General features: G+C 54.0%; 3 protein-coding genes across 9 annotated transcripts in view; 2 read left to right on the top strand and 1 right to left on the bottom strand.

The window, feature by feature from the left end:
- STXBP1 (syntaxin binding protein 1) overlaps positions 1-10,367 on the top strand; it is a 67,435-nt gene extending 57,068 nt beyond the window's left edge. For 2 of the 3 annotated variants that reach the window (XM_081587191.1, XM_081587190.1), the window contains 2 exons: positions 1,053-1,207; positions 8,389-10,367. In XM_081587191.1, coding sequence (XP_081443317.1) covers positions 1,053-1,207; positions 8,389-8,471 — 238 coding nt within the window. In that variant the 3' untranslated portion in view covers positions 8,472-10,367. The remainder of the gene's footprint in view (positions 1-1,052; positions 1,208-8,388) is intronic. The other variant, XM_081587192.1, reaches the window with a different exon arrangement.
- A 5,345-nt stretch (positions 10,368-15,712) lies between these two features.
- On the top strand, positions 15,713-21,939 carry CFAP157 (cilia and flagella associated protein 157). Of its 3 annotated transcripts, none has more exons than XM_081587129.1 (9): positions 15,713-15,864; positions 17,923-18,194; positions 18,868-19,021; positions 19,419-19,686; positions 20,079-20,209; positions 20,386-20,536; positions 20,916-21,082; positions 21,248-21,437; positions 21,746-21,939. In XM_081587129.1, the coding sequence occupies exons 2-9, from the start codon at positions 17,951-17,953 to the stop codon at positions 21,815-21,817; spliced, it is 1,377 nt and encodes a 458-aa protein (XP_081443255.1). In that variant the 5' UTR covers positions 15,713-15,864; positions 17,923-17,950; the 3' UTR covers positions 21,818-21,939. The 3 variants fall into 3 exon arrangements, with proteins under 3 accessions (XP_081443255.1, XP_081443254.1, XP_081443253.1); XM_081587128.1 differs by having other exon boundaries at positions 15,713-15,917; XM_081587127.1 differs by lacking the exon at positions 21,746-21,939 and having other exon boundaries at positions 15,713-15,917; positions 21,248-21,660.
- On the bottom strand, positions 21,718-23,770 carry PTRH1 (peptidyl-tRNA hydrolase 1 homolog). Of its 3 annotated transcripts, none has more exons than XM_081587134.1 (5): positions 23,659-23,770; positions 23,070-23,289; positions 22,499-22,598; positions 22,304-22,349; positions 21,718-22,200 (listed from the first exon to the last, which is right to left on the bottom strand). In XM_081587134.1, exons 1-5 carry the CDS (start codon positions 23,761-23,763, stop codon positions 22,018-22,020), a joined length of 654 nt encoding a protein of 217 aa, XP_081443260.1. In that variant the 5' UTR covers positions 23,764-23,770; the 3' UTR covers positions 21,718-22,017. The 3 variants fall into 3 exon arrangements, with proteins under 3 accessions (XP_081443260.1, XP_081443259.1, XP_081443261.1); XM_081587135.1 differs by having other exon boundaries at positions 21,903-22,107; XM_081587133.1 differs by lacking the exon at positions 22,304-22,349.
- Between the last annotated feature and the right edge of the window lie 582 nt (positions 23,771-24,352).

Below are 24,352 nucleotides of genomic sequence, written 5' to 3'. Positions count from 1 at the left end.
GTGGTATCACAGCCAGACTGCCGACTAAGGCAGACAAATGATCTCACAGGCAAAAAAAAATGACTGTGATCCTTGGGGCTGGTCCAGATGGGCCCCCAGGGCCTTCAAGATGTGGAAAGTGACTTCAATGCTGCTGTAAGTCAGGAAGAAGGGTGAAGGTTCCACTGTGCGGAGGAGCCTTGCTCTCCTCATTCTGTTTTATGTTTTGTTTTCCTCATTTTTCTTAACCTGGAAGCAGCCCATTTCTCACTGTTTCCAAGGACAAGGTGAAGGCCCATTGAAAGCCAGGGCAGAGGAGGAGGCACTGGGGAACTGTCCAGCCGCTGAGATGCCCATCTTTCAGGAGGCAGCTCGGCATCACCTCCTCCAGGAAGCTTTCCCCAGTGACACCCAGGTGGTGCTAGATGGCCCTTCCCTGTGCCTGTCCCCATGGCACTGAGCTCCTCTCCATGCAGTGCAAGGCAGACCCTCCTTCTCCCTGCACTCTCCTCAACCCACCACTTCAGTTAAGCCACAAGCTCTTGGGATCTCACTCGGGTTAGCTCCTCGGTGCTGGGGTGGCCCCATGAGGCCTCTGGTGTACATCTACCTGGTGAATCAGTGTGCCAGCTGCAGACAGGCCCGGGACTCTGCCGTCACTGCTCCTTCCAGCAGAGTGTCCCAGAACTCTACAACTCTGGAGAGGCACCAGGACCATCATCCAGTGGGTGGAACCACTGAGCATCCAGGTTTAAAGCCAACCTGAACCTGTCTGTTGCCTGCATGTTTCTAAGAGAATGACAGGGTCACAGCACAGGTGCTCGTGGTGATTCTTCTCCCGGCAGCCAAAGCACTTGATAATTTTGCACTGCAGTCCAGTTCAGACAGCACCTGCTAAGCATCTGCTCTGTTTTTAGTCACTGGTGTAGAGAATGAGTCCTACATCATGGAATGAAAGCGTTAGCTGCTCAGTCGTGTCCGACTCTTTGCGACCCCATGGACTGCAGCCTGCCAGGCTCCTCTGTCTGCAGATACACATGATTAACATCCTTCTCTCCCCCCCTCCCCCCCAGCGCCCGCTATGGGCACTGGCATAAGAACAAGGCCCCCGGGGAGTACCGCAGTGGTCCACGCCTTATTATCTTCATTCTGGGGGGCGTGAGCCTGAACGAGATGCGCTGTGCTTACGAGGTGACCCAAGCCAACGGCAAGTGGGAAGTGCTCATAGGTGAGTGGGGAGTGTTTTCTAGAGGGAAGGGCTGCTTCTCTGCACTGTGACTCCATTCCACGCTTTGGTGTTTCATCCTGTCTCCAGTTCTCTACTGCCCCCGAAACACTTTGCCTCTAGACACGTTTGTGGATGGAAGCCACGGAGGGGTGAAGGGGCCCTTCCTCAGGTCTGCTCTGTGTTTCCTGATGAGCGGCAGCCCCACCTGGTGGGAAGTGCCTGGTCCCAGGCCTTGACAGACTCAACGTTCCTGCTCTATCACTGCCACTCGGGTCCCCTCAAAAGTGCCTCCCTCTCCATGCTGCGATTTCCTCACCCACCAAAATGGGGTTAAGAGCACCCACTTACAGCCTAAACTGGGTCTGGGGTGGAGGGGCACATGTTTCCTGGCCTTGAGCCTCATGTCCAAAAGATGCTCAGTTAACAGGTCAATAAGCATTGGCCCCTGTACCTGTCAGTTAGAGACACACAGATCAGGTGTGCAAGCAGATACTGCTCAAAAGGTATTGGCCCAACTTCTGGGCTCTGCCGAGGGCTGCCCCAGCCAGTTCCTACCACTTCAGGGTCTACCATACCCCTTCTGGTATCATATTCCCTGCTGGTTTTCCAGAAGAAAGGAAGCAGCTCCTAAGAGCTGACTTAAGGCAGCAGAAGCTTGTCCCCTTTTTCACGTCTACAGTAGCCTCCCCAGTTTCTCCGCCCGGAAGAGGAAACGTTGAGAAAAATCTTTGCTTTCTCCAGATGCCTTCTTCTCGTGCCCTTAACAAACTGGGTTGCCTCTGCCCAGGGTGCCTCTTGACATTGACTGACCAGGGGTTACTAGCACCTCCTCTCCTGGCTGGGCCTTGCCCTTGCCCCTTAGCTCAGTAAGAGGTGTCACTTTTATACCTCCACTTTGAGGGGAACCAGTCCACGTGGCCCTTCCTGGGTGTATCAAGATGGACCTGGCACTGTCTTCACAACTCTCAGCTTCCAGATCCCACCATTCAGTGGGGGAGATCGCACATCCCCGCCCCCGCCCCTCCCTACTCCCAGAAGCCTCTCTGGCCACCATTTCTCCCTGTGTTTTCTCCTTTTTTGGTTACATAGGCCCCCCGTGGCGGAGCTCTCTGTGTTCTTGGCTTGCATACGTGTTGCATGAGCGTGTTGGCTAATTCTCTGTGCTCAAACACAGCTCTCCTGGGCCGACGCTGTCCCAGCCAGGCTTCGTTGTAACCCCCTCTTCCACGCTGGCCTGACCTGAGGGTACTGTCGGGAGGTGGAGACCCGGGGAGACATGGTCGCCCGTGCAGATGGGTGGAGAGGCCTGGTGCAGACCACCGACGCCCGCTATGCGGCCCCGCCCGCTCTGTGAATGCATGCCCGCCCGCCGTCCTCGCGGCCCGTGTGCGCGTGCGCCGCGTGTGCACCTCGCGTGTGCGCATGCGGCTGGCTCCCTCGCACCTCATTGGCTGCATAAACGTAGGCCTAAGTTGGCATGCTCCTGTAACGTACCTGTGTTCAAGCAGTCAGCCGGCCTCTGTTCTCCCGCAGGTTCTACTCATATTCTTACTCCCACCAAATTTCTCATGGACCTGAGACACCCCGACTTCCGGGAGTCCTCTAGGGTATCTTTTGAGGATCAGGCTCCAACAATGGAGTGAGAGCCAAAGAAACAAAGTAAAAGCAGCTTATTACAGAAAAGAAACTCTTCCACTCTGAAGGGTTTTCTTTGATTTATTCCGTCACTCTTTTTCTTTTCATTTTTTTTCCCTTTTCAGTTTATTATTTATTTGATTTTCTTTTAACGAGAAAATGCTTGCAGTTCTTCACACCGATTGAAAATGTGTCCTGACGCAGCCCTCACCCACCCTGCCCGAGCGCCACTGGGCTCCGGCTTGCCAGCTCGCTCATGCCACGGGTCACTTGCCGCTCAGACAGCTGTAGCCCCCTGAGCTTTAAATGATCACAACCGCTATGCACAGCCCTCCAGAGGGGGCTGGACGTGGAGGGATGCTGCAGGCACGGCACCTAAGCCTGCTGGCCATGGGATGAATTCCTGATCATGAGGAAGGCTTGGCACAGGGCGTCAGAATAGACCCTCAATCTGTGGTAGTTAAATGTGTCAATACGTTTTTCCCAGCACAGGCACTTATCCCAAGGAACAATTTCTAAGGGGTGATGGGGTCGTAAGCCACCTAGTTCGTGGTGAACTCCAGCCACCAGTGGAAAGAGCTGGTGTCTCCTGTTCGTCTAGGGAAAGCGGCACTTAATAGTCATTTGCTCTTTCAGTAACTGCTTTTAATTCTCCTGTGGATCCTTCCAAGAGTTGAGAAGCATACCCCTCTCTCCAGTTGGAGTCTCCTAGTCAGATTGAGGGCCTTTGGGTAGAAATATGTTCTCAACACTATGTGCTGTTTTGAAGAGCGTCTCCTCTCCCATGAGCTCATGCCTTTATCTCAGTTACCTGGGAACCTGTTGTGGGTTTGGTAGGTTATCCAGGTTTTATTCTTGCCCTAGTTCTTTTCTCTCTCTTTTCCACTCTTCCATTGTGCTGGGAATCTCCCCGACCTGTTCAGACGGCAGACTGGCCCCGAAAACCTCACTGCAGCATGAGTTATTTCTTAGCTTCACTACACACTCTGTGATGAGGCCACATCTTGTGTGCATGCCCTCCTCTACTCCATTGACCGTGGACCCTGGAAATGTCCCCTCCCCCAACCCCACGCCCATGCTGAGATGTGGCCCTGTGGGTCACCTGTGAGTGAGTAGCAGACAGACCAGGACTTTAGCCCCAGCTTGGCCACAAGCACCTGTGTGACTGGGGGAGGTTGATCCCACTGGGCTACAGAACACAGAGGCTGGATTGCAGAGCTCCTCGGGCTCTGACCATCTGTGATGCTGTCATTCAGTTGGAGGCTCAAACCAGGCAGCCTTTCCCCACTCTCTGGCAAGCCCTCCCTCCATTCTCTGGGGAGTGGACATCGGAACCCTGGCTGGGTAATGTCAGAAATGTGCTTGTTTGTTTTAAAAAGAATGAGCTCCATCTGTGAAGGACCTGCTGTAAAGGTTGGCCCTGGAGGCAGTGTTGTTCATCTCCTCTTTCTTTGCCTTGGCCAGAGGTAGCTGCCCCGGGGCAGTAGGGAGGTGAGGAGCAGCAAGGGGCTGTGAGCCAGGACAGTGGGGCTGGCTGTGGCCCTGGGCTACCTGCCATCCTGCCCAGGCTGCCTTCACCTAGAAAGCGAGGCCAGTGGGTGATGAATAAAAACAAGTGTTAAAAAAAAGTCATCCTTAAGAAGCACCTTGGTAGGATGGTAATCAGAGAGACCTGGTTCTCATGCAGATGGCAAGTAGGTGGACAGCATTTGCTGTATTTCCAGACTTCTCAAAGGACTTAGCCACAGCCCTGGCAGACCCTTGCAGAGTCAGAAAGAATCACAAACCCAGACCCCAAGGGCTCCTGCTCGGATTCCTCCTGGGATTCCTTAAAATCGGAGACACCTCTCCTTTGCTTTCTCTGTTTTACATTCAATCAACAGAGAGTGTCTTGGCTGCCATTAGAGCAGAGAGAGCACTACAGACTGTCTGTTCTTGGCTTCTGAGATGCTTTGTTGGGCAGCGTTGTATTTTAGAGTTCAGTTAAGAAAAAGCGAGGCACGGAGTCCTCATCCCAGGGAAGTTAGAAAGCAGATGAATGTTCAACTTGCCCACTTCTGTTATAATTGTCCAGTTGACCAAAGCCTAGAACAGTACATGATGTTGGAGAGGCAGGGTGGTCACCCACACATCAGTGTGAGCAGAAACTTAGCTTTTAGAGATGGATTTTCCCCACTTGGCAGTGAACGAGTGTCCTCGTGGGCACTATGTGTGGATGGCAGTGTTGTGCTCTGTCCTCCTGGCCCCTCCCTCTCCTCTGGCCCCTCCTCCTCCTGGCCCCTCCTCCTTCTAGCCCTTCCCTCTCCTCCTGGCCCCTCCTCCTTCTGGCCCCTCCCTCTCTTCCTGGCCCCTCTCTGTCCTGGAGCTGAGGCCTGCTCCCCCTGGCCCTGGCTGAAGGGGGCAGGCATGGATAACTAAGTGTACAGATGCTACCAAGTCTCGGCTCAGTCCCCACTAATCAATCCATCATTCCTCCCAACTAAGAAATTAAATCTTTTGATCAGCTCTGCACTTTGGTGCTGTGGGTGGTTTATGTTAAAAGTATTGACCATTAGCGAATGTCCAGAAGACGGTCAGAAGCTAATGAAAGGGGCTGCAAAGCCGACTTAGACCTGTTACACAGCACTTACAGGGGGAAGAAGTTTTTTTGTTTTGTTTTTATGTTGAATACTTTGCTTTATTTTAGATCAGGTCAGATAAGTTCCATTTTTTTCAGTGGGACTCAGATTTGAATCTGAATTCAGAGCTGACCCAGTGCCCAGCTGCTGTTTCAGCATTCTCTTCCACATCTCCTCCCATAGCAGGAGGCCACAGGTCCCCCAGAATCGAAAGCAGAGGCATGGCTTCTAGGCCTGGCTGTGCCACCAACATGCCCCACCACCCTGAGCATCTTTTTCCCATCTGTAGGATGCCAGTGGGCAAGGCCACTGTCTTCCCACACCTGGCAGATCATCTCACTCACCTGGGCTGCTCTTAAATGTGCAGTTTAAACCTACCATTCCCTGACATTGCCCTCGATAGTCTGAGTCTGTAGGATTGATTCGGGCAATTCCAGGACCAGCTGGATCAGCTGATCTGTCAGAATTCTTCTAGTTTTCAGATGCTGTCAGTGAGGAAGAAGGATTTTGTCCTGGCAGAGCTCATTGTGTCTGGTCCCAAGCTTTGACAGTCTTTGGATGACTTTGTTTTGAAGATCACTGTTCACATTTCCGTTTTTCAGTTATGTAGAGTAAGGGGGACCCTCAGAGCGGTTCTAGAGGGCCTGCATGGTCGGCCACCTGTGATGAGTTCAAGTGAGAATGTTTGCAGTGTTTGTGGTGCTGAGAAGCTTGACCAGGGTATTAAAGCGATATCGCTGATTGCGTGGCAGGAATTGGGTCTCAGGTGATTTCAGATCAACACCAGGTGGTCTGCATCCTTTAAAGGGACCAGGTAGTTAGGGACTTTAAAGGGACCAGAAGCATGCCTGTCTGAGGAGCCCTAGAGGCCTCACTGGTTACCTGATATTCTTGGTCCTGGCTCAGGTGGTAAGGAATCTGCCTGCTAATGCAGGAGACCCGGGTTTGATCCCTGGGTCAGGAAGATCCCCTTGGAGAAGGGAATGGCAGCCCACTCCAGTATTCTTGCCTGGAGAATCCCATGGACAGAGGAGCCTGGAGGGCTACAGTCCATGGGGTCGCAAAGAGTAGGACATGACAGAATGACTAACATTTTCACTTGGCCCTGGACGTTTTCTGCTTTCAATGAAAGATTGGGAGCATCAGACGATCAGATAATATCCAGTTCTAAAGAATGAATTCCTTTACCTCTTTTTGGCCTCCCCCCAGTCCTGAATCTGCATGGAAGCAAGGTTAGGGAGCACGATGGTCTAGACGTCTGATCAGAGGCCTTTCGATTCCCCTCTAAATCAAGTCTGCCCTCCTGTTTCCCTCCCCAGCACAGCGGATGGCTGTGGGGGAGGACGTTAAGGACGGTTTTTCTGGCATGTACATAGCCTAGGAAGCCCCCAAGCTAATCCCAGCCCAGGGTTCCCAGCAGCCATCTCTCAGCTGTAGGCACCCAAACTGCACTGAGCTGAGACTTGGAGACTTTCATTCTGCCAGTGGTCCTGGTCAGAATTTGCTAACATTTATTCCTGTTTCCTCATCTGGGGAGCAGCCTTTGACCTTCAGGGCTAGCAGGAAGATTCATAAGGTCACAGAAATGAGTGTCTTTGGGTGAGAGGGGGACACCCTGCTGAAACTGGTGTCGCCTTTGCCAAAGGAGCTTTGAGTTTGCAGAAAGAGTCAGCTTTGGGTGTGGGGCTGGCGCAGGCTGCACGCTTGCTCAGGACATCACGCTCGGCCCCTCGGGGAAGCAGCCAGGGAGGGACTGGTGCCTCACATGGAGCAGTGGCTGGGGCTTGAGCTGCAGAGAAGCCTCTCACACCAGAGACAGCTTCTCCAGTGTTCTCCTGATCTACACTGACCAGGAAGGCTCCAGGTCTGCAGTGACAGCTGTCAGGGATCAGCTGCTCAAGTAGCGGTCAAAGGCGTCAGGACCCTGCTATTTGGAATCACTCCCAAGGAGCCCGCCAAAGCCTTTTTCTGCCTGCCCTCAGGGTGGAAATCTGGCCTCCTGTGGTTTCTGGTCCCCTCCTCCCAGGAAGGCCTGCGCCCTTGCCCGCATCTCCAGGGAGGCACATTTTCAAGAACGGGTCTCTTTTGTTCAGTTCTCGCCCACCAGGATCTCTTTCTTTGAAGCCTTCTGCTGCATGCGTGCAGGCCTCATGCTCACACACCGGTCACTTCTGTTCTTTTTTGAGTAAGTCCATGTCCAAACCACACAATCCATGCATCTTTTTTTACTGCACTTGTTAGATCTCTCTCTTTACGAAAAAGGACTTCATTTATTTTTATTTTTTATTTTTGCAGTAGAATTGTATCTAATTCCATTAGCTTAAATTTTTGCAAGCATTTCTAACCTCTTACAATGTGCGGGTCTCTGCAAGGTAAGGCCTCAGGTACCCCGGCCCTCCCCCTTTCACACCTGAGGTCCCTCCCACCACAAAGCCCCAGCCAGCTGGTTCCCAGAGCGCAGTAGCTTCCCCTGGGTGCTCTGTCCATCCACTTCCTCCTGACCTGGACCTCTCTTCCCACACACAGCCCCCCTGTGAACCCCTGCCCCTTCACCCCCCTCCCCCGCCGTGTGGTTTGGCACTTCTCTCTCTGGCTTCACCTTGAGTTCAGGAGAGAATTAGAAGGACAGCTGCCCTGTCCCCTGGCAGACAGCACTGAGCCCAGATGGAGAGCTCCTTCCTCGGTAGCCCGGGAGACCCTGCCTGAGCCAGAGGAGGTCTTCTGTTCACCCACGGCCCCCAAATGTCTCCCAGGCCTATTGTGACATGGCCCCAAACCCCAGCCCCCACCCCCTTCTCTGTGTCCACTAGACCGAGGCCAGGGGAAGGGAGGGGGCGGCTGCAGCTGTGGGAATGGACAAGGGCAGGGGAGGGGAAAAGTGTTTGAAACCAGAGATGGCAAGCTCACAGGTCTTTTCTGCCTCCCCAGGATCCACGCACATTCTCACCCCACAGAAACTGCTGGACACGCTGAAGAAACTGAATAAAACAGATGAAGAAATAAGCAGTTAAAAAATAAGCCACCCGTCCAAACAAAAACGAACCCTCTCCCTGAAGTGCTCGCAGCCCCGACCGCCTCGGTCCCTTCGCTGACCCCCTCCTCCCTCCATCGCCTCCCCCAGCTCTGCACGCCCGGCCGGCACTGTCGCCCGCTGCGTTCTCGTGTTTGGTGATGCCCTCTTCTTCTCTTTTGACACAAAAGAATGCACTGTTTTTTTGATTTTTTTTTTTTTTTAAAGAGTCCCTTCTATGTGTATCCTGGAGGAGACGTTTGGGGCAAGGGCCGTGCTGCCGCCAGGTTCCTGGAACCGTTTAGGGTGAATGGACACCTCCTCCCCATTAGTCATGATTTTATGACCTTGTACATAGCCCAGCGTGATGTGTGCACATTTGCTTGCATATGGGAAGGCAGACGTTTGGGTGTTTTTAAGAACCCGTTTGGGGTCGCTCCTGTTCGTATTGGGAATCACTGAGCTGTCCATTCTTGGAGTATGTCAAACTGAGGGTGTCTCTTCTCTTCACTCCAGTTCCTCCCCCTTGGTGCCGGCTCTCATCCACATAAGCTTGGAAGTGAAGCTCAGGTGACATCTCAAGAGATTTGAGCTGGAGCCGACCTCTGCTCTCTCTCCCCAAGGGGCTCACCCCCACATCCCCTGGGGCTAGGGGTGGAGGCTGGGGGTTGGCCATGGGAAATCAGGCTGGGTGCCCTATCTCAGCGCCTTCCCTGGCCAGGGCCACAGCGCTGTGGTCCTATCTGCAGTCTATCACCATGCCTGGATGAGAGAGGAGCAGGCTTCCACTGGGGACCTGGGTCTCTAGTTAGACCTGGTCCTGCAGACCCCAACCTTCCCCAGGCATCACCCACCACCACCACCCCCAGAGCTCCTCTTTCTCAGCGAGGTCAGCCTGGACAGAGCTCACAGCTCAGCAAGGGACTAGGACTGGGAGGGTCCCGCAGGCTCCTGGTTCAGAGGTCCCTTTCCTGTCTGCGCCCCTGAGGCTTCAAACTACACAAAGAGTAGCCCGCTGGGTTTACACAGACCCCAACCCTACCCCAGATCATCCTCCGTTTAATATACTCCCTAATACTTTATTTTGTGTAGTGTGGGGTCATATGTCATCATGCTTGTAAGAAGAAAACAATCATTTTACTCTCTGTATAAAGACGTAGCTGTATAAAACTTAGCTGTTGATGCAGAAATCAAAGAGGCCAACGCAGGAAGGATGTCTCCTCCTCCTCAGGACTCAGCGGCTCGTTCTCCAGAAAGGAGCACACTCTGTTCTGCTGCTGCTGTGAACTATAACGACAGTGGAAGTCACAAAAAATGTCCCGCACCCACCCCCCCACGCCCTTGAACTCCCCCCCAGACCGTGTGTGTATATTACTGTCTCGTGGCATTGTCGTTGCAAACGTGTGTGTGTGCGCTAGTTCTCCACCGCCCCCTCTTCCCTTTCAGAATATATCCTCCGCCCGCCCTGTTAGATGCATCGTGGCGTTCTCTTCTCAAGGCTCTGAAATCTTACCCCTTTGCACTCAGATTAGTTTTCAGGTCTGTCTCCCTGCCCGCCCTTCCTTACGAGATCTTATTTCCTTAGGACAGACTGTAAGGACCTGCCTTGATTTCTTCCTGTTAAAACTGCTTGTTTTGTCCCCTGCCCTTGACCAAACGATGCTCATGCTTCAGGACCTTGTTTGTCCAACACGTTGGTTTTCCTTTCTCTGTTATTTATATAAAAAATAATTTATCAAAAGGATATTTTAAAAAAAGCTAGTCTGTCTTGAAACTTGTTTACCTTGAAATTATCAGAATCTCAGTGTTTGAAAGTATTGAAGCACAAACGTATATCATCTCTGTACCGTTCTGTACTAAAGCACTCGAGTCTAATAAAGAAATAAATCAGCACCCATTCATGGTGTCCAGGGTGACTCACCACCCGGTTTCTCTTTGGGGAGCAGGAGGAGAAAGGCTTCATTGACAGTCCAGTGGAGAGGAGCCCGGCTGCCCCTGGCCATGGCTTGGAGCCTTCTGGATCCAGGTTACTGTGACTTGCATTAGGATTTAGAGCTGTCTGGAGCCTGCAGATGATCCATGGAGTGTGCATGACACAGCCTGAGAACAGGCAGTTCTTCCATCATCCTGGATCTCTGTATATAGGTTGTCTCTTGGCCTCGGAGATGGCAGAGCCGTATCTCGGCAGGTGGCACCCTCCTTGAGCCTGTGGTGACGGTGCATTCAGCCTGCCAATGAACTTTCGGATCTGGAAGGTATGTCCTGCTGGTCATGAAGCCTGCTGGTGACTTGGGGAGACTCTGATGAGTTTGGCCCAGCGTGAAGAGGGGGACCCTTACGTTAGGCTCATGGTGACACTGGAAATATTTCAATCAATTTCAAATGAAGCACGGTGACCTCATCCATAAGCCAAGCAAATTCCCCCAATACCAATCACAAAAGAATACATTATAGAATTAAACCAATTAAGTCCATCCCTAAAACAAGGCGGGGGGTGGGGGGAGAAACCCAAACTACAGGCAGCAGAATTACACTCCTTGGAGGAAAAAGTGGCACCAGAGGTAATGCTGCTAAGGACCCTGTAAAAACCAGGTGCTGGGGATTTCCCTGGTGGTCCAGTGGCTAAGACTCTGAGCTCCCAATGCAGGGGGCCCGGGGTTCAATCCCTGGTCAGGAAACTAGATCCCACATGCCCCAACTAAAGAGTTCGCATGCCACAACTAAAGAACTCACATCCTGAAATTAAGACCAAAGAGCCCGTGTGCTGCACTAATACCTGGCATGGCCAGATAAATAAAAATAAACTTTTTTTAAAAAGCAAACAAACCAGACTGCATCACGGGGCTACCAGCCTTCTCTTAACCCCTCTCCACCGAGATCTCCGTTGGTTTTGACAATGCCTTTAGACAAGGAGTTTTCAAAGCTCTGATCCAAATAAAGTCAGCTCCCTTGGGCAGAGCTGTGAAGCGCTCTGTCTTTACAGCCTGCCTTTCCCCAGAGCAGAAGCCATGCGCCACTGCACCCAGACTGGGAACAGACCTACTTTTCCTGGAGTGACACCTGCTCTACAAGTGGGCCCCGGGGTGGCAGTCCCTGCTCTTCTCAGCTTGCCCCTCCCGGTGTGGAACCTCCATCCTAGGAGCTAGCTGAGGTGAGAGCCATCGGGGTACAGGTATTCCTAACCTGCCACACCTGGAGTGGGACTGCTACCCTCTGTGTGGGCCGGTATGGGGACACCCTCTGCTCTACCTATGGGCAATAGACATCCTGCAACATGGGGGAGGGGAAGGTGAGATAGGGTGGCCGTCCGCCCCTCCCAAGGAGAAACTGGAGCCCCAGACTAGGAGCTGAGAGAGGGAGCCCCCATCTTCCCAGCCATGCCTGCCCAGAGGAGTGCACCCAGGTAAAACTTGCCTTACACAGAACTGGTGAGGGGAGTGAGCTTTTTATGTTTTCCTGACACCAAATACAATATCACTTTTCACACCATTTCTCCAAGTCTCTGGCTCCAACTAGGTGTCTGACAGTTATGTCAGTTCTGACACTAATTATTCAGTGAGTGCAGATCCCACGGATCAAGGGCCCAGTGGCACAAAATTGCCCCCACTTCAGACATCAAAGAGGTGCCCACACTACCCTGCCCAGCTGATTACAATTCAAGGGATCTCACAACCCCCTCCTTGGGTTTGATAGTTCATTAGAACAACTTACAGAATGAAGGAAAGCACTTTCTTTGCTGTGACTGGCTTATTACAAAGAATACCACCAGAGAACAGCCAAATGGAAGGGACGCACAGGGCAAGGTATGGACTTAGGGGGGCAGGGGGTAGCCCAGAACTTCCATGCCCTTTCCAGGCAAACCACCCTCCCAGCACCTCCCTTTGCCCACTAACCCAGAAGTTCCCCCCCAACTCTGTTGGTTAGAAGGTTTTATGCAGGTGTTGTTACATAGGCAGAGTTGATTAAATCATCAGCCACTAGTAATTGAAACTCAGTCTGCAGCCCCTCTGCCCTCTCCACAGGTTAAGGGTCAGGGATGGGAGCTGCAGAAAGTTCTAACCCTCTAATCCTCTGCCCGGTGTTTCTGATGAGCAGCCCCCACCCTGAAGCTCTTGCCCCTCCCCTCTTAACCTCATCAGCATAAACTCAGGTATGTAGCAAGGGGCTTGTTATGAAGAACAGAAGATATGCCTCTCAGGAAATTCCAAGGGTTTTAGGAGACCTGTGCCAGAAATCCAGTGAAGTGAAAGTGAAAAGTTGCTCAGTCATGTCTGACTCTTTGTGACCCCATGGGATTCTCCAGTTAAGAATACTGGAGTGGGTTGCCATTTCCTCCTCCAAGGGATCTTCCCAACCCAGGGGTCAAACCGAGGTCTCCCGCACGGCAGGTGGATTCTTCACCATCTGAGCCACCAGGGAAGCCCAAAACCATTAAGCAAGTTATTTAAAATGAGGCCAATAAGGCGGGCCCTAATCCAATCTGACTGGTGTCCTTATAAGAAGAGAAGATTAGGACCCAGAGAGACAAGGGTGCACATGCCCAGGGTTGGAGCCGACCACATGAAGAGATAGGAAGAGAGCAGCTGTCTGGAAGCCAAGGGGAGGCCTCGGGAAACTAAACCTGCCGACACCTTGGCCTTGGACTTTCAGAACTTGACAAATTAGATTTCTGTTGTTGAAGTCATCTGGTGTATGGCATTCTGTCAGGGCAGCCTAAGTGGATTAATATAGTTGCCCAAGGCAAGAAAGGCTTCATGGAGTTGCTGAAATCAGGAGGACCGCTGACAGATACGCCCAGAAAGTCTCTGACAAGGCTCAACACTGACCACTACCCAAGGCCTGGTGCCGTTCAAGGACCACCTGCCCTGAGCACTGTTCTCAAGCACCTTCCCTTAATCAAAGACAGGCTTTGATCCTGCTTCCGAGCTTTCCTAATCATTTGATGAGAAAGCACAAGGCCAGGGACTTCCCTGGTGGTCCAGTGGCTAAGACTCAAGCTCCCATACAGGGGGCCTGGCTTCAATCCCTGGTCAGGGAACTAGATCTCACACACAACTAAGAGTTCAGATCCCAAAATGAAAGATACTGTGTGCTACAACTAAGACCCCATGAACCCAAATAAATATCTTTTAAAAAAGAAAGAAGGCACAATACCAGGCACTTAATGATAACTCAGGAAATGGAGGTGATGTCTACTCACTGTTCAGCCACATTTGGGTCAAGAGAATCAGTCTCAGTAGGTGTTTCAGGCAAGGAGGAGCCGGACTCCTGTATCTGGCACAACCCCTCATCACCATTCAAACACGGTGTCATCTGGTGGCGTCTGTGTTTGCACCTTGGCCTCAAGCAAAAAGCAAATATGCATGTGTGTGTGTATGTATATATATATATATAATATGTAATAATATTATATAATATATATAATATGTAATTATATATACATAATATGTAATATCACAGCTGATAAGGAAGTGCATCGTTGCTCAAATACCAGACTCATACTTGCAGAGATTTTGTAGATTTTTCTTAAATGTTTCTGCATTTACTGCATGCCTTAGAACAATTTCCAGACACTTTATTTTTTTTATTGGAGTATAGTTGATTTGCAGTGTTGCTGTTAGTAGTTTGAAGTGTACAGCAGAGAGAATCAGTTATACATACACCTCTGTCCATTCTTTTTTAGACTCTTTTCTCATATAAATTATTTCAGAGTATTGAATAGAGTTCCTTGTGCCATGCAGTAGGTCCTTGTCAGTTATCTGTCTTATATATGGGGCTTCCCAGGTGGTGATAGTTGTAAAGAACCTGCCTGCCAATGCAGGAGGCATAAAAGACGTGAGTTCAATCCCTGGGTTGGAAAGATCTCTGGATTGGAGGAGGGCGTGGCAACCCACTCCAGTATTCTTGCCTGGAGAGTGTGTGTATATTAATCCCAATCTCCAAATTCATCCCAGGTAATTCATCCCCCTGCCCTTCACTACATCTGTGACTCTATTACTGTTTTGTTCAGTTCAGTTCAGTTGCTCAGTTGTGTCCAACTCTTTGTGACCCCATGGACTGCAGCACGCCAGGCTTCCCTGCCCATCACCAACTCCTGGAGTTTACTCAAATTCATGTCCATTTAGTTGGTGATGCCATCCAACCATCTCATCCTCTATCGTCCCCTTCTCCTCCCGCCTTCAATCTTTCCCAGCATCAGGGTCTTTTCTAGTGAGTCAGTTCTTTGCATCAGGTGGCCAAAGTATTGAAGCTTCAGCATCAGTCCTTCCAATGAATATTCAGGACTGATTTCCTTTAGGAAGGACTGGTTTGAGCTCCTTAGTAGGTGCTCAGTAAATATCTATTAGCTGAATAAGATAGCCTGGGTGGGAGTCTGGAATGGCACAGGAAAGGAGCTCAATGGACCCTCCCTCCAGCAAAACAACCATCTGTGAAGATGATTTCTTAAGAAAGAAACAATCATTTAAAGTGTCTGGAGGTACAAATTATTTACAAAACAGAAACCATGGTCAAGGCTATGTTTTTTTCAGTAGTCATGTATGGATGTGAGAGTTGGACTATAAAGACAGCTGGCTTCCTTGTCTCTCTTGGGGCTGGGCTTCCTCCCTCCAGAGCCTCCTAGAGGTGGCAGTGCCGTGAGCCCACAGGCCACTGACCTGGGATAACAGTGCAGTCTGCCGGGCTGTGTGCACTGCAGCCACTCCCATCTGGAGACCCCGCTGCCAGAGGGGCTGCTGGACTTTGTGGTCTGGTTCACTTGCTAAGTTGTGTCCGACTCTTGCAACCCCATGGACTGTAGCCCTCCAGGCTTCTCTGTCCATGGAATTCTCAGGCAAGAATACTGCAGTGGGTTGCCATTTCCTTCTCCAGGGGATCTTCCCAGCCCAGGGATTGAATCTAGGTCTCCTGCCTTGTAGGCGGATTCTTTACCATCTGAGCCACAGGGGAAGCCCTTCTAGGGCTCTGACCCACTGTAATATTCCCATGTCACCAATTTCCTCTTGAGGGAAGGAAGGGTGTCCCAGATCCCAAAAGAGTGTCCAGTGAGCCTGGCTTCCTGGTCTCTGAGATGCCATCGTCTAGGACATCCAGGCCTACGGCCTCTGTGGTGTTGTTGGCCTTGGAGTAGGAGGCTGGTCTCTGAAGCTCATCCTCGCCAGGAAGAGGGAATGTCCCTTTAAGCCCGGCTTCACATCTTTAGCTTGTTGCTATGTATTCGAGGAACTTCCTTAGCAACCACCTGGTCTCTTAAAGAGGCCCTGGAGTAGTGGTTGCCACCAGCCATGGCTCCTAAAAAGAAGGGGGCCAAGGAGTCCGAGCTCAAGAAGAAGAAAGGTGGCAAGAAGGATCCCAGCCTGGCCAACAAGCCCGTGGAAATGCCTATAAGCGAGGAGGTCCGAGAGTTCTACCACATCCAGATCCGCAACCTGGAGGACAGGCTGGCCCGGTGGGTGGGCGGGCAGGGTGGTCCTACCAGGTCAGGGAGTGACTCAGAGCTGGCCGCTGTGCAGGTTCAGTCGGTGGGGCCCCCTGTGCTCTGGCCTCCCAGGGGATGTCCAGACCCACCCCAACCCCGCCTCAGTTTCCTCATAGATAACATTGGGAAGCTTCATGATTTTGAAGAAAAATGGATTTCTTGGTCCCATCTTGGCTCCCAAAGTTTCCAGGGGCCCAGTGCCTAGTTAAGAGCACACCCCCTCTCCAGGCAAGGACTACGTCCCCCTGCCTCACAGTTGTCCCCCGGGACCACATGTTTTATGGGCAGAGTTCAATCAGAGGAAAGAATTGGAGATGGCAGCTCCCTGGCAGACGGGTGACCACATGCCCCTCCTCCCACCTGCCCCCACCACCCCCACAATGCCTGTGCCGTGATCCCCTGAGCTGTGGGCCCCACTGGCTCTTCAAACTGCCAAGCCCACTTGTCCACGCCAGGGCTGTTTTCCCAAATGTAAACAAGGAGGGCTGTGCGAGGTGGGTGGTGGTGTGTGAAGGGGGGTTCTCTGACTCTCCTGAGACATGCACTTGCCCACTTTTCTTATTCTTACACTAGTTTCCTCTCAGTTATGATGCACTAGCCCAGTCTCAGGATGACCCTCAAAAGACACACCCCTTTGGTGGTGGCTCAGATGATAAAGAATCCGCCTGCAGTGCAGGAGTCCCAGGTTCGATCCTTGGGTCAGGAAGATCCCCTGGAGAAGGGAATGGAAACCCACTCCAGTATTCTTGCCTGAAGAATCCCATGGACAGAGGAGCCTGGCGGGCTACAGTCCATGGGGTCGCAAAGAGTCGGGCATGACTGATTGACTATCAGACAGGTCTCCTTACATGTTGCTACAAATGTTGTTACTGGTGCTCATTGTGTCCTTAAAACGGTCCCAGAGAGAGGCCCTCGAGTCATCCCCGTTACAAGTGGTGGAGAGACTGAGGCTCAGGGAGAGAGGAAGGCCCCCCAAGGAAGAGGCTCCGGGATGCCAGCCCTGGGCTCTGACTTCCCTAAGCCAGGCCACCTCCTTGCTCCACAGATCGGGTCATTCAGCTTTGTACCCTGCACCGCACTTCCATTCAGAAGATGTTGGTTGAGTTAGTTGTGAAGTTAAACATCTTTCCAAATAGCTTCTACCCATTATTCCATTGGAAACTAGAAAATTGCTTACGCGACAACTCTTAAAAATTCACACGCTTCCCTCAAGCTGGAGACACCAGATGGAATGTATTTGGGAAAAATGCATTCGAGAGATGGTTACTGGGCACTTATTATTTGCCAACTTCCTCTGCCAGGCCCCCCCCAAATACAGAGATGCAAAGAGTCAGGTCTACACTTCCCAGTGGGACAAGGGTCAATCTACATGAAGGCCCCAAAGAGAGGACCACAAATGCTGCCTCAGGGCCAGGAAGGCTCCACAGAGGCGGCAACACAGGAGTTCACTCAGTGAAAGAGGGTAAGGAAGATCACAGGTGCAGAAGTTTGGGGTTATGAAGTGTGAAAGTATTAAGCAGGGCACAGAGCTGGCAGCAAGCATTATGCTTAAGAGCGTTAACTTTGGGGTATCAGACTGACTTGGGTTCAAGTTCTGGTTTTGCCATTTACTAACTTAGAGATGCTTCATCCCTCTGCACCTCAGTTTCTTCACCTATAAAATGGGTATAATCATCATAGTCCCTACTTCCTTACAGGTTGTTGTGGATTCAACAAACACACTGAGTACCTACTACATACCAGGCGCTAGGTGTTGGGGACACAGCTGTGAATATTAACAGAGGCTCCACCCTCACAGAGCTTACATCCTAGTGATGTTATGCACGTAAAGTGCTGGGCACAGGCATCAGCTGCGGTCACAAGAACTGACCAGGGGAGATGAGGCTGGAACCTCCAATGTCTCATTATGGGAGGGTCCAGGGAGCAGCCTGACTGCCTGGAGGCCTCCTGGACCTCTGCCCCACATTTGCCTCAGGTACCAGCGGAAGTGGGATGAGTTGGCTATGCAGGAGAAGCTGTTTCGCCAGGAGTTTGAGCAGCTGGCCAACAACAAGAAGGAGATTGTGGCCTTCCTCAAGCGCACGCTCAACCAGCGGGTGGATGAGATCACTGACCTCAATGAGCAGCTCCAGAGCCTGCAGCTGGCCAAGGAGATAGAGAAGGATGCCTTCGAGGCACAGCTAGCCCAGGTGCGCCACGAATTCCAGGAGACCAAGGACCAACTCACCACTGAGAACATCATCCTTGGTGAGGGGCACTGGCCGGTGAGCCTATGGGCACACACCACAGCGGGTGGGGAACCCAAGGCTCGATCTCTCTGGGCTCCAACTCCAGCTCTCCCACTGTCTTTGTGACCTTGGGCCAGCCCTTCTCTCTGACCCTGTTTTCCCACCTGGGAAATTGGGATGATACATCTTCCTTGAGCGACAACAGCTACGTGCAGCTTCCCACACGTATCTTCCGTGGTAATGGTCCCAGCAATCCTGAGGCAGGAAATACCATCACCCCCTGCCACTGGGTAGGTGAGGAAGCACTTCAAGAAGGTGGAGTGTCTTGCCCAAGGTCACGCAGCTGGCAAGGGTGGCTGTGCCTTTCAGTTGACGGCAGGAGTGCCTGATCCAGAGGTGTTCAGCGTCAGAGGCTGTTGTTACTGTCACTTTCATGAGAGCAGAGCAGAGTGTCAAGGGGGGCTTCCTGGAGGAGGTGAAGCCTGAACCAGGCTTAGTAAGACTTGGGGAAGAAAGGGCATTCCAGACTGAACCATAAAGGCAGGCAGGATTATGTATGGGGACAGGGGATTCGCCCTACTGGATGGGGAAGGGTGGGGGGCGTCATCACGCAAAGCCCTGCTGCCCCCACCCCAGGGACCCTGCCCTCCCGAGGCTGCCCCTCACCAGGCCCGTGCCCTGTGGTGGGGCAGGGGGAAAGCTGGCAGCCCTGGAGGAGTTCCGGCTGCAGAAAGAGGAGCTCACACAGAAGTTCATGTCGCTGGAGGATCAGCTGCGGAAGCAGGAGAGCGAATACAAGGACTATGTGCACAACCTGGAGAAGAAGTCGGTGCTGGACAAGGACAGGTGGGCAGGCTGCTGCCGGGCGCGGGACCCCCCTCACTGAGGCCAAGTACAGCCACGTCTTCAGGCCTCCGACAACCCTGGCTTCTAACTGGGCAGGGGGGAACCACGCTAGCTCCTTGATGCCCCGACTTGCCGTTCCTCAAAACTGTGGCTGATTTGGGGGGTGGGGGGTGGAGAGAAAAGAAATGGGTTCCCAGTTCTCACACAGGCATTCAAGAATCCCTGGACTTCCTTGTGCCACTTTTTGCGACTTAAATTATATTTAATGGTTCATCATACACGGACATGGTTCAAAATAGTACAAAGGATCTACAATAAAGAGCTCCTGCTGGTGGCCCTGGCCCCTCCTGGAGACCCCCTCTGCCCTCATCCCCCCACCCCCACCCATCCTGCCTAGACTGAGAAAGGAGATCATCCAGCGTGTGAACATGGTGGCCACGGAGTTCCGCAAGGTGGCCACAAGCCAGATGTGGGACACGACCAAGAGAGCCATCACAGAGAACAACGCGGTGACCCTGCAGCTGGCCAAGATTACACGACAGGGCACGCAGCTGCTGGCGGAGAACGAGCAGCTCCGGGGCCACCAGGACGACCTGTGCAAACAGCTGGAGCTGCTGGAGAACTCCCAGAAGCTCATGGCCAGGAACAACCGGGGCCACCAGAAGGTGCGCGCTCCCGGCCCTCACCCAGGGAGGCTTGGCACGGAGAGCAGGAAGGAAACCTAGGGCCCTGTCCTCGGGGTAAATATGGCCCCCGCAAGGGTGAACCCGGGGTCAGGGCATGGGAGAGGCAGCTGTGAGGCAATGGGGCCTTCCTTGGGAGGGCTCTGGCCCCCATCGCTGGTTTGTATTTGACTTGGAGCCCCCATCACTGGTTGAAGGGGAACCCAGCCCCGGGGCCCCCACCTGCATGGGCAACTTAACGGGTGTGCAGCGGCCCTGAGGCAAGCCCAGAGGGTGCCGGGCTCCCAGGGCCCTGGCCGGCCTTGCTGGGGGACGCGGGGCTGGCTGAGGGCCTGCAGTGGGGCCCAGAGCATGGCCACCTGCCCACACTGCAGGTCATCCTCATGCTGACGGAGAAGTGCCGCGAGCAGCAGCAGGGCATGGCTGAGGCCGAGCGGCTGCGAGTCCTGCTGGGCCAGCTGGAGCAGGACCTCCTGCAGCAGCAGCAGGACAACCAGGCGCTGAGGTGTGGAGCGGTGGGAACCCATCCCTCTGTGGCCACAGGCCAGCGACTCCCCCTCTACAGGGGCCTGGAGGCTTTGTCTGTCACACAGGCTGAGGCCCGGGGCTGGCCGGAGGGAAAAGACAGGGCCCCTTGTCCTAGGACGGGGAGGAGGCTGACCTGTCCCGTCCCGGGCCCAGGAACGAAAGAGACCAGCTGAACCTGCAGCTGGAGCAGCAGCAGGCCGAGGGGCAGCGGCTCCAGCAGCAACTGACCGAAGAGCAGAAGGTCAGGGCGAGCCTGGAGACGGCCCTGGCCCAGGCCACCTCCTTCCTACAGGACATTGTGCAGGTGAACTGGAAGTGGGTAAAAGTAGTGGTAGTGGTGGTGGTGGGGGTGGCGAATCAAGGACTAGAAAGATAAGCAGAGATAAGCAGACTGCCAGAGATGGCCAAGTCAGGCCCAGGGCCCCTCTCTCCCCTGAGAGTTTCCTGGCAGATCTGTCTTTTTCTGATTCTCCACTTTGAAGAGCCATTTGAGGTCTCAAAGGAGCTGGACGAAGGCCTCTGAGGCCCTGGAAGTCTTCAGTCTTCCCATCTGGAGAATGGGTATTCCACCACAGCCACGGAATACTGAGATTAACAGGCACTGGGGTTGGAGTTTCCCAGTGGTGGATGCTGGGGCCACAAAGGGCCTGACCTGGTGGGCCCACCTGTCCCTTTCTCGACAGATGCAGCCTAACAAGGAGGACAGTGACTTCAACGTTGTGTTCCAGCTGCAGCACAAGGAGATGCTGCAGCAGTTGCTGCTCATGCTCGGCTCGGCCGTGGTCTCGAGCCCCAAGATGGCCGAGTCCCTGCACCAGGACAGCCAGCCCTGTGGCCTGCCCAGGGAGGGGTGAGTGTGTGACCCCACGTGACCCTAGAGGACGCAGCTATGGGACACGTCCAAGGGCTGTCCTTGGCTGAGCCGGGGCGGGAAGCCTGGCTCCCTGGAGCTGCTCTGAATCTCAGCTTCCTCATCTAAGATGTAGAGGGGATGACACCAGTCCCCTCCCCACAGCCAGGGCAGCAGCAGCCAGCTACTCAGGAAAGGGTCTCTGCTGCAGCAGCTGTCCAGCATCACACCCTACCGGCCTGGGGACCTGGGTCTGGTACCTCGACGGATCCACATCCCACCCAACCCTGAGGACCTCAGGCTGCTCTCACATACCACCCGCATGGGCAACTTACGGGTGTGCAGCAGCCCTGAGGTGAGGGTGCCAGGGGGCCCCAGGGACAGCTGGATGAGGGCCACCCTTGGGTGCATATCACAGCTCTGCCACACTGCAGCTGTGTGGCTCTGCAGATGTGGCTGGACCTCTCTTGAGCCTCCACTTCCACATCTGTAAAATGGGCTGAAGAAAAGTGTGTCAAGGCCTCAGTGGACCTAGAGGCACCCACACATCCCCTGAAAGGGGAGTCTGCTGGACCCTGTGGGCCTCTCCTCCACAGGCAGGGGAGGAATGGGAACCCCACCTCGGAGACTTCAGCTTCTAAGCTAGCACCTTTATTCTTACAGATCCACACCTCTGCTCCTCAGAAAAGGTTCAAAAAGCTTAGTCTTCCTGAAGTTTCCCTACTTTCGAAGTAGGACACGGAGAGAAGACCAATCTCCTATCCTAGAGAAGGACTGTTCCGGCCGCAGTCCCCACATTAGTCCACAGGCAGCCTGGGGCAGCCCAGAGAAGAGTTATATTAAAGAAAAAGACCCCACAGGCTGGTGTGGCACCTCTGTGGATGGGTGGATGGGTGCAGGCTTGACAGTTGGGCAAGCAGCCGAGTCCACTGGCCTCAGGGGCCTGACGAAGACCCCTGGCTCCGCTGGCGGATGTGGTCCAGGAGCAGGTCCACAGCGTGCTCCAGCACTGGAGGCAGCAGCTCCTGCTCAGCAGGGGAGAAGCGGCCCAGCACGTAGGCCTGCACTGTGTCCCGGTGGGGTGGCCGCCCGATGCCCACCCACAGCCGTGGCATTGCCTGTGGGAGAGCCAGAGGGGCCCAGGGAGCTCTGGTGAGAAGGAGTGTCGGGGCCCCTGTGCCAGCCCACCCGACTCAGTGCGGGATGGAGGGGCAGACTCACATTGGAGTTGAGGCAACTCATACAGGAACGGACTCCATTGTGGCCCCTTCAAGGGATAGGAGAGGGGCAGTTAGTGCTTCCTCAGGTCAGCACCCTTCACCCCATCCCCCGCCGAGCCTGGGGTCGGCACCTCTACTCCCACTCCAACCCAGAGGCCAGCTTCCCTATCCCACCCTGACCAGCTCAGGGCCTTACCTGGCGCTTCCTCCCAACTTCAGAGCCACTTTCCCCAGTGGCTTGTCCAGTTCATCATGTACCAGGTAAACTTCCTCAGCAGTCAGTCCGAACAGCTCCGCTTGGCCCAGGGAAACAGTGGCCCCGGTTACTACTGATCCGCCCAGGAAGGTTGTCCTGACTCTGGGCTCCCATGAGGAAGGGCCACAATTAACCCCACTTGGTGTTAAAGAACCCGCCTGCCAATGCAGGAGACATAAGAGACACGGGTTCAGTCTCTGGGTTGGGAAAAATGCCCTGGAGAAGGGCATGGCAACCCACTCCAGTATTCCTGCCTGGAGAATCCCATGGACAGAGGAGCCTTGGGGGCTACAGTCCATAGGGTTGCAAAGAGTTGGATATGACCGAGAGACTAAACCATCACCACATATCTGAGGTTCTCAATTTCTCAGTCACCCAAGGCCAGGCAGCAATTGGAGCTCAACAGGTACCTGGAGCTCTAGGTGAACCGATTTGCTGCAGTCCAGAATGCCCCCTCTGGGCCCCTCCCTGCACCCTCCTGGGCGGCACACACGTGGGGCCCTCAACTTACCCGCCTGAGCCACACTGTGCCCGTTGAGGTTCATGAGCCTCCGTGGCCGGAGCAGGACCAGCTGGGCATCTCCAAGCGAGGCCAGGGCGAGGTCCGCAGCACAGCGCCGCTCGCGTGCCCAGCTCTCCGCCACCCCCAGCCGCCACGCCAGCTGCCCCAGCACGGCCATGCCCACGCTGTGCCGCGTGCCTGGCAGTCCAGGGTTTCCCAGGCCTGCCACCTGCGGGAGACATCAGGGAAACTGAGGCCCGACAACTCTCCCCATAATCTATTTCACAGCGCGCCCCCGCCCAGGGCCCCAAAGCAGAGGAAGGTAAATGGAAAATGGCCGGAATGGGTTAGGGCCACGAGAAGGAATCCAAGAAACTCCAAGATTTCAGAGGGCCAAGTGGAAGCGCCCCCCGGGGTGGGCGGGCAGGGCGCCCCAGTGCAGGAGCGGAGTTCCTGGGAGTCTGGAGCCCATCGGAGCATCTGACCCATTTCTATATAAGAAAAGACAAGGAAGGGGGAGAACTTTGCCCAGGAGACTGTGGCAGAACTGGAGCTAGGGCCCGGGAGTCCCTACGGGGCTGTCCCCCACTCCACTCACCAGCCACCGCTTCCCCGCCGGCTGGGGTTCCAAAACGCAGCGGCTCATGGCTCGATTCAGCCAGTCTGGCGCGCGAGAGGCCAGGCGGCCCCATGCTGCCCCCATTTGGGACGCGGATCCCGCCCCCTGACGTCAGCCAGCCCCCCTGCCAGTCACGGCCGCCTAGCCGCTAACGCCCAATCCGGGGCGGGACACGTGGCCGCCACCCTTCTGAGGGGCGGAAGTGGCCAGGCGGGCGCCTGGTCCGGGCGTCCCCGCGCATTCCCCGGTGCCGCGTCACCGTGTCATGCGGGGTTTGTCGTGGGGCTCGCGGAGGCCTCGTCTGACCACTGGATTGGGAAGGAGTGTGCCCTGTTTTGACCCACCCCTGGGACCCTGCCTCGCTGCGGAAAACCGGCAAGCTTTTTCCTTGGTTTCCCCAGCTAATAAAAGCTTGCTAAAGCCATTGCAAGGTGTCATCTCTTAGAGTGTTGTGGGTCGGGAAGATCCGCTGGAGAAGGGATAGGCTACCCACTCCCAGTATTCTTGGGCTTCTCTGGTGGCTCAGACGGTAAGGAATCCGCCTGCAATGTGGGAGACCTGGATTCCATCCCTGGGTCGGGAAGATCCCCTGGAGGAGGACATGGCAACCCACTTCGGTATTCTTGCCTGGAGAATCCCATGGACAGAGGAGCCTGGCGGGCTTCAGTCCACG

Source organism: Giraffa tippelskirchi, chromosome 4 (genome assembly GCF_054371585.1).
Source record: "Giraffa tippelskirchi isolate mGirTip1 chromosome 4, T2T-mGirTip1v1.2.pri, whole genome shotgun sequence".
NCBI lineage: Eukaryota > Metazoa > Chordata > Mammalia > Artiodactyla > Giraffidae > Giraffa > Giraffa tippelskirchi.
The sequence above is the reverse complement of the archived record's forward strand: the minus strand, read 5'-3'. Positions and strand labels throughout refer to the sequence as shown.